The sequence below is a fragment of the Bidens hawaiensis genome, unplaced genomic scaffold (genome assembly GCF_021521415.1).
Source record: "Bidens hawaiensis isolate Kalapana, Puna unplaced genomic scaffold, B.hawaiensis_p1.1 tig00008321_1, whole genome shotgun sequence".
Classification (NCBI taxonomy): domain Eukaryota; kingdom Viridiplantae; phylum Streptophyta; class Magnoliopsida; order Asterales; family Asteraceae; genus Bidens; species Bidens hawaiensis.
The window spans coordinates 403,669-413,000 of NW_027491591.1; the positions used below are offsets into that span (position 1 = coordinate 403,669).

Below are 9,332 nucleotides of genomic sequence, written 5' to 3' on the forward strand. Positions count from 1 at the left end.
TAAAGGTGTGAGTTTTCCAACTTCAACTCACTTAAATCCATATTAAACAACAATTAATAAACATACAATTATTTTCATATCATACTTATAAAAGTCTTAAAATTTTCATATTACTTTTTTGAAAAATTTCAGGCCCTTGCATACTCATAAAAGTCTTGAAAATTTAGCCAAGATATCGCCCCAATTTTTGGACATTTGCCGCCCACTACGCATGCCCTAACATCATAAATGAAGTTCACGTATAACTCTGCTTTACTTCCCTGAAAATGATGTGTGAAAATGAAACAAAAGAATACACCAACTCGGTTTTTTTTTTTTTTTTATATATGTTTTAACAAATATTCATGCCATTGACCTTTAGTGTTAAAAAGTTAACAGTTGAACTGCTCAATATGAAGCACCTTGGTCAGTTTGAGATTTATGTGGTGCGGTTTCGGCGGTTTACGAGTCCGACCATGGTTTGGATCCAATAGGCCCAACCTTTTTTTTTCTTATATTTGGTTTGCAATTATGTATATGTATTAAAATGAATCTTTTTTTATCTTTCTAAAAATTTTAATGCCGCCAGCTAAGAAAGGAAAATTAAAATATTTTGTTTAAATTGACCAACCCAAGTCGGTCGGTTTAACTCGTAAACCTAAAAAGTAACAAATAAATCAAATATATACAACTTATACAAAAGCATATAACAATATACAACATTTACACTAACATATAATGTATAAATAAATATCTAACAAACATATGAATTTCATCATCAACAAGTATATATAAACTACATAAAATGAATATAATCTACGCATGTGTATTTTAAAATAATACATTCAAATGCTTTTCTTAATATTATAAACACATGTGTAGGCTATGTGTATTTCCGTGGAGGTTATATATAATTATTGATGCTTAAATACAAATGTAGGTTTATGTTTTTTGTGTAGGGGATATATTGTTATTGATATTTAATGTACACATGTGTAGGATATATGTATTTTTCGTGTAACTTATATATATATATATATATATATATATATATTTATTGATAGTAAATTACATGTGTAGGTTGTATGTTGTTGTGTAGATTATATATTTTCATAGGTTAAGAACAAGTGTAGATTATATGTATTTATGTAGGACTGTATGTTATATATATATATATATATATATATATATATGTGGGAAAGTTAACGTACAAATGAAATTAACGTGAGAATCAAGTAGAGTTTTTATATATACAAGTAGAGTAATTATGTAATTACATCTTATAGAGTAACTTGTATATATAATTACTCTACTTGATTCTCACGTTTAGCACGTTAATTTCATTTATATTTGATCCATATATATATATATAGGAAAATTGGTTTATTGGTCCCGACTATTGCCTTTTTTCATTGCCGGTCCCAACTAACGAATTGGTCATTGATGGTCCCAAATTTTAATGTATTTGTTCCTAACGGTCTGCGGCTAACAGAATCCTAACGTCGTTAGTTTCAGGTCGCTGGGAAAGTCAATTTTTTTTTGCCGGAAAACACCACCTGAACACCGGCATCACCACCAATTGACTCACTTTAGTAAATTACATAACTAAAGTTTTTACCTTTTTGATGTATGCTACAAAAGTCTAATTGGTCAACCTATTTTACAAATAAAGTAGAGTGAAAAAGCACGTAAATGAACCGAGCTTTGATATTTTATGAAACTTGGTCGGTTCTTTTGGCAATGTTTCTAATTATAGCCTTTTATCCAAACGAACCCAACGTCCATTGAACAGGTCGGCTGGAAGGTCGTTTAACGACACCTTTTGTTCATTTAGTTACACGCATATCTCATTTGTTCATTTATGTTTGTGAACGTTTACTACCTAGATAGACCATGTCGATGTGATGAATACGAAAACTTACAAAACTAATACATAATATGTCATGAGAGCATAGATAAACTAACACAAAACGAGTATCACATTGTAAATTAGCGACGCCGTCGCATCGTGCGGGCACCTACTAGTATGTGTGTGTATATATATATATTATAATACAAACTTATGTATACTTTTTTTCATTACAATGTAACTATGTGTTAATTTGCATAGGTATATTAATTAATCTTTTGCTTCTTGCTTAAGGTTCCTTTCGTTTTTTTGTAAAACTTGGCCTTTCAAAAAAAAAAGAATATTAATTGAGAAAAGATATGTATTGATGACTCTGAAGAATATTACATGTTGATGGAAATTGATACATTGAATTAAAAGAAATTATTTTTGAGAGAAAGAAATTGTAATGTAGGAATAAATTATATTTGTGTATGATAAAAAAAATCAAGAATGAAAAAAAACAAGTTGCAAAAAAATGAATTATTTATTATTTTTTAAGAACTATTGGTTTTTATTGGTCCCAAGTATTTCATTTTTGCCGGCGCTGGTCCCAACTATCACTTTAACTGCCAACGGTCCCAACTTTCACACATGTGTCTGCCACCAGTCCACGACTAACCGAGTACTAACTCCGTTATGTTTTAGATGACGTGTCCATCCTACGTGTTAAAAAACCTTGACGTGGCTGCCTGCGTGTATATTAATAACAAAAAACCCTTCTCCTCCTTGAATATATAATAATATCAGCAGATGACAATTTAATACAAATCCCCAAATCGATATCTTCAATCGATCGAGAACCCAATCGATCAAGAACAACCCCAGCAGCCTGCGCACACACGAGCCTCGGAATCCTATCAACCAACCCCGACTCTTTACACATATGAAACCCTTTATAAAACGCGTAAATATTCCCCAAATTACCCCCGGGAACAATAACCCAATCCGGCACCTCCCAGTCAAACTGCTGCAAGATCTCGATCGCAGCAGTCTTTTGCCCCTCTAACCTCAAACTATTCAACGAATTCGCCAAATAAATCGGTAACTCAGACGTAACCTCCCTAACCAACTGCATACACCCATCGAAATCCGTATCAAGACTCAACACAAACGCCCCATTCGCAATCGGCTGAACCAACTGCGCCATGGAAATCTTGTTCGCAGGCAAGAAAACAATACTCGGAATACCTGCGGACGCGCAGTAGGACGACAACGCGGCCGACGTGTCCCCGGTCGACGCGCAGCCCACCCCGACAACGGGCCGGTTCATTTTACGCAAACGATTAACCTGACTAACTAACACGGTCATACCCAAATCCTTAAAACTACCCGTATGACTAATCCCGCAATGCTTAACCCACAAATCATTCATACCCAAATGCTGTTTCCCAAACCTTTCGGCCCAGAACATATTCGAATTACCTTCGAAAGCCGATACGATATCGTCGGAATCGATCTCGGGCAAGACCCATTCTTTTTTGGACCAGACACCCGACCCGTACGGCCAAGTGGTCTTGCCGATGCGTGAATCGAATAAAGACTTCCAGTAGGATCCGTCGAAGGCTTTTAACGCTTCGATGTCGTCTTGGACGTCGAGTAAGCCGCCGGAGCGTGAGCGGTAGACGATCGATTGGGTTGTTCTTGATCGATTGGGTTCTCGATCGATTGGAGATATCGATCGTTTGTCATCTGCTGATATTATTATATATTCAAGGAGGAGAAGGGTTTTTTGTTATTAATATACACGCAGGCAGCCACGTCAAGGTTTTTTAATACGTAGGATGGACACGTCATCTAAAACATAACGGAGTTAGTACTCGGTTAGTCGTGGACTGGTGGCAGACACATGTGTGAAAGTTGGGACCGTTGGCAGTTAAAGTGATAGTTGGGACCAGTGCCGGCAAAAATGAAATACTTGGGACCAATAAAAACCAATAGTCCTTTTTTTAATTGTTTTAGTTTGATTGGTTATGTCAAATGAAAATAATAATAATGATTTTAATAGTTGTATTAGTTGAAGAGAGAACATATTTATGGTTGCAATTAAATCATTTTCATTAATTTTTAAGCATTTATAGTTTCATATTAAACTAGTGCTCCATATTGATTTCTCACACTAAATTAACTTGTCACCTGAACCATCCCATCAATCTATATATTTAACTGCCTACATTTGGAGGCCTCACGTCCCCCCCCCCCCCCCCCCCCCACACACACCACCTCTCTTGTGCCACCAGATTACTCTATTCGTGAATACTTGCTTCTCATTCATTATCACCTTTAGGTCTTGCATTTTTTCCATGGGTCTGTGTACCCAAATCAACAAAACAGGTTACATATAGATCTCAAATAGATAATTTATATCTAGGGTTTGTGTCTTAGCTTCAGACTTCCACCCATCTCCTCCACCACTCTCTCCACCTCCGGTGCCTCCTCCACCGGCCCTTAAACCTTAAACCATCAGTCGTTCCTCTCCCTACCCGCTACTTCAATTTTTGTCTTTGTCGATCGAAACCTCTACGATTCAACGCTTTATCGTAATTGATTCCTCTGTTGATTCTCAATTAGTTTTTTTACGGCCCCATGTCCATCACCGATCTTGTTTTGTATTGATTACTTGTAGTCCCTATTGTTTATTACGTATATTTTCATAGTTTGTTGGTGTAATTTTGCCCCTATTTTAAGATTTTGTTTAATTCTAATAAATTTAGGTGTAGGGGTATGGTACTAAACCCGGTTTTACGACCCTAAATTTATTATGTTTGGCTTATTTTATTATATGGACTAATACAATGTTATTGGGCTGAGGGGGTTTTGTGGAGGTAACCCTAACTGGGCTAGGCCCATTAGGGTACCATGATGGTGGCCATGAGGCTCTCTATATAAGGAGGTCTCCACCTTCTTATTAAAGAGTCATGCTCAATAAGAGCCACCACCATAACCATTTTTGTGTCTGTAAACAAGAGATCCTTGAGATTTCTTAGCAGTCACCTCCACACCCCCAAAAGGCCATTGCAGATCTCAAGCAACCGGAGAAGAAGATTAAGACGTGGTTCGTTCATCTCGACATCCGTGGAAACATCGTCATGGATCAGGTCAGATTCATTTCATGTTTCGACATTGGCGCCATCCGTGGGACGGCAACGAACTACCCTTCGATTTTCGTCTCGGTTCTCAGATCTCTCCCAAGATAAACCCAGATCTGGAAGTTTACAGAAAGAGGCTTCAAGACTTGTTCTATTAAATCTCAAAAAGATCCATAGATCTCAAAGAGGCTTCCAGATCTGTGCAAAAATGAAGCTGAAAAGGATTTGTAGATCCAAAAAAGAAACTACCTGATTCGGATGATCAGGCCTCCGGATCTGTGATGGTTTTAAATTATCTCCGCTCCGAGCTTCAGATCTATCTAGATCTGATTTACAGATCTAGATCTGGATTACAGACCTGGATTTTAGGTTTAAAATTACAGTCAAGATTACGGAGACTTCCGCCGCCATGCACGCGCGCCCGCGAATTCTCACTCCGCGGAAACCACCATGTGGGTTTTGCGCAAAAAGACCGCCACCATGTGGGTTTTGCGCAGAAGACTGCCACCATGCATGCTAGCCAGCGGGTCACCATTCCGCCGACATGCGTGAGCGCCCGTGGAAACCACCGCGGAAACCACCATGTGGGTTTTGCGCAAAAGACTCGCCGCCATGCATGCCCACGCAACTCTCCGCCATGCATGCGCGCCCGCGAGTCACCACTCCGCCGCCGTGCATGCGCACTGCCAAGGATCAAGCTTCGCCACCATGCATGCACGCCCGCGAGTCACGACTCCGCCGCCATGCATGTGCAAGCCTGATTTTGATTTTTGCATACATGTTTCACACTTCCTTTTATTAATTTGAGCAATGTGACAACATTGTATTGACATCAAACTAAAAATAAAACGAAGTAAAACATACATGCGCGAGCTTCAAGCTCAGACGCGTTGACGAGTTTTAACTCTAAAACGTCAGGGCCTTAGCCCAATAATATGAGCCTTAGCTCAAATTACTCATAGCATCCATCCCACGTATTGCGCAGCTGGACCATAACATACCTAAGCACAACTAAGGCAAAGCACATGCCAAAACATAGTTGTTGAGGTTTCAGGTCGGGGCCGCGCATGGGATTATAATGGATATAGGAAGAGTAACACATACTGACACGTAAAGGCTAAAAAACTCATTCATAATTCCCTATAATAAATGCACGATAACGTCGCGCAAAAGAGGAATAACGAAATGCCAAGGCGCGTGTCAGCATATTCAAAATATCGCAAAATAGCTTGAAATATGACAACTATTAAGGGGTACTTAATAATTTCCTTACAACCTTGTTCAAATTTCAATGTGTAAGCATACCTTATATTCAACAAGCACACGCGCGCGCCATCGCGCATGCGCCACCATGGTTCGATGTACCGCCATCACGCATGCGCCACCGCGATTCAATACATCGCCATGAAGCAGCAGCGCGTCACCACGGATCACGATGCGTCGTCACGGGTCAATAATCCGCCAACAAACATGCGCACAGTCGCGGATTAACATTCCGTCGACATTCATTCGCGCCACGACAAGTGAACCTCGCCACCGCGTAAGGTCATTGCGCCACCACGCGTACACGCCACCGCGGATAACCATCTAGCCGCCATGGTGCATCCCACCATGCATGAGTGCCACCGCTATAAAGCAGCAGCGCGCCATCACACATGCGCGCTGGCGCCGAGCACTGCACCACCGCGATCCAACACCAACCAACCACGTGCGTTGACGATTCGTTTTAACCAAAGGGATGGAATTGCGCGCAACGCGCGTGCAAGAAAAGAAAAAGAAAAAACAAGCCTTATTGAAAAAGCAAACTAGTCTAATATCTATCTTATCTCGCTCGAGCGAGACAAGACACATTAGACTGGGGGGGCTTGAAGGGGGTATGCACCCGCCTTAACATCGAGCGGGGTGGGTCAACCCACAAAATATAGACGAGGCTTAAAATCAGGATATCATGAAGACACAAAGCCAAAACCTATGCGCGTGGCGCATATCACATATGCTCACGCATCACATATGCTCACGCATCACGTATGCTCACGCATATCATATGCTCACGCATCACGTATGCTCACGCATATCATATGCTCACGCATCACGTATGCTCACGCATATCATATGCTCACGCATCACGTATGCTCACGCATATCATATGCTCACGCATCACGTATGCTCACGCATATCATATGCTCACGCATCACGTATGCTCACGCATATCATATGCTCACGCATCACATATGCTCACGCATATCACGTATGCTCGCGCATCACGTATGCTCGCGCATCACGTATGCTCGCGCATCACGTATGCTCGCGCATCACGTATGCTCACGCATATCACATCTGCGCATGGCGCATATCACATATGCTCACGCATATCACATCTGCGCGTGAGAATAAAGGAGACCTTGCGCAGGCCGCGCGTAAGCGACACAACAAATGAGGAACAGTCTAATCCAAATCAGGATAAGGACAACCATGATTGTACTCATCAGACGAGTACTCAGCAAAGCCCATGTGCCACCACGTGATGGCACATGGGTCAGGTGAAATACCTTGGTCAGAAAATAATCAACGAAAAGCACAAGGTGTCCTCAGTACACGTGGCGCGAATCAATAGGAGGAGGCCAAAAAGGCCATAATTGGGTCTGAGCCCAATCATTGGAAATCCTAATACTATAAATACCACACCACCTCAACAGTTGATCGCCACCGTGCATGCGCATCGCTAAGCAACACACCGCCATGCATGCGCGCTCAAACCCGCGCCACGCACGCGCGCTCAACTCCCGCCATGCATGCGCGCTCAAACCCGCGCCACGCACGCGCGCTCAACTCCCGCCATGCATGCGCGCTCAATCCCGCGCCACGCACGCGCGCTCAACTCCCGCCATGCATGCGCGCTCAATCCTGCGCCACGCACGCGCGCTCAACTCCCGCCATGCATGCGCGCTCAATCCTGCGCCACGCACGCGCGCTCAACTCCCGCCATGCATGCGCGCACCGCAGACAAACACTCCGTTAGGCGAACACCGATCACCGCGGATCATTATGAACGCCGCGGGTCACCTATGAGCATTCGCAGGTCACTGATGCAAGTCAGTGGATAAAAACGACGCGGCACGTGAATGTTACAGGTTTTCCAACAAAAAGGAATTAATTTTCAAAATCTCAAAAGGGCCCCTAAACTTTTGCCATTATATTAATTATGATAACAAAGTAAGGGTTTAGATATTGACATTCTACCACCCTCGGGTTACTACAAGTATGACAAGGAAACCTCCCTCAATCAGGAAAGATGCTCATGTCAGAGACGTGGAATACTGGTTCGGCTACGAGTCGCACAAGCACCTATGACATTATTATTATTATCTGGCCGTGTGTGCCTCCGTTATTATTTTGAAGACAAGCCGGGATAGTCATCCTGCGCAGAAGAGGCCCTTGTGGGCCAGTCATTATCATCATATTATAGCTCGTAAGTCGCCTCGCGCGCAAGCTTAATTATTTTCATAGCTCGTAAGTCGCCTCGCGCGCAAGCTTTATTATTTTTACAGCTTGTAAGCCGCAACTCGCGCATGCTTCATTATTTTTGTAGCTCATAAGCCGCAACTCGCGCATGCTTCATTACTTTTATAGCTCGTAAGTCGCCTCGCGCGCAAGCTTTATTATTTTTATAGCTCGTAAGCTGCCTCGCGTGCAAGTTACATTACATTATTATCGAGACGCGCACTCTATCTTTTATCAGGCCCCGCGCCACTATTGTTATGATGCGTGCTATATCTTATTCATGCTAGTGCACCATCATTATCATAAGGACCACAACATGTCACCATCATGGAGAAAACCTCCCAAAACTCAAAGACAATAAAGACAATGCCGAAGAAAAGGGAAAAAACCGCCTCATGTCCTAACACACCTTATAAAGTCCAGCGATCCACCTAAACGCTTGCACGCCTAGGAGTAACACTGGACTTGGGGGGCTTGTAGGGGTATGGTACTAAACCCGGTTTTACGACCCTAAATTTATTATGTTTGGCTTATTTTATTATATGGACTAATACAATGTTATTGGGCTGAGGGGGTTTTGTGGAGGTAACCCTAACTGGGCTAGGCCCATTAGGGTACCATGATGGTGGCCATGAGGCTCTCTATATAAGGAGGTCTCCACCTTCTTATTAAAGAGTCATGCTCAATAAGAGCCACCACCATAACCATTTTTGTGTCTGTAAACAAGAGATCCTTGAGATTTCTTAGCAGTCACCTCCACACTCCCAAAAGGCCATTGCAGATCTCAAGCAACTGGAGAAGAAGATCAAGACGTGGTTCGTTCATCTCGACATCCGTGAAAACATCGTCATGGATCAGGTCAGATTCATTTCATG

The 9,332-nt window shown here is 42.1% G+C and overlaps 1 protein-coding gene across 1 annotated transcript; it reads right to left on the reverse strand.

The window, feature by feature from the left end:
- Nucleotides 1-596: 596 nt before the first annotated feature.
- Nucleotides 597-6,554, reverse strand: LOC143637508 (threonine synthase, chloroplastic-like). Its single transcript, XM_077104888.1, has 3 exons — nt 6,524-6,554; nt 2,636-3,559; nt 597-637 (listed from the first exon to the last, which is right to left on the reverse strand). The coding sequence occupies exons 1-3, from the start codon at nt 6,552-6,554 to the stop codon at nt 597-599; spliced, it is 996 nt and encodes a 331-aa protein (XP_076961003.1).
- Nucleotides 6,555-9,332: the final 2,778 nt, after the last annotated feature.

Coding starts and splice junctions, on each gene's coding strand:
- LOC143637508 (XM_077104888.1), bottom strand. CDS start 6,554: ATGGCGGCTAGATGGTTATCCGCGGTGGCGT. Junction 3,560..6,523: donor ATGGTTATCCGCGGTGGCGT/GTACGCGTGGTG, acceptor TAATATCAGCAG/ATGACAAACGATCGATATCT. Junction 638..2,635: donor AGATATCGATTTGGGGATTT/GTATTAAATTGT, acceptor GTTACTTTTTAG/GTTTACGAGTTAAACCGACC.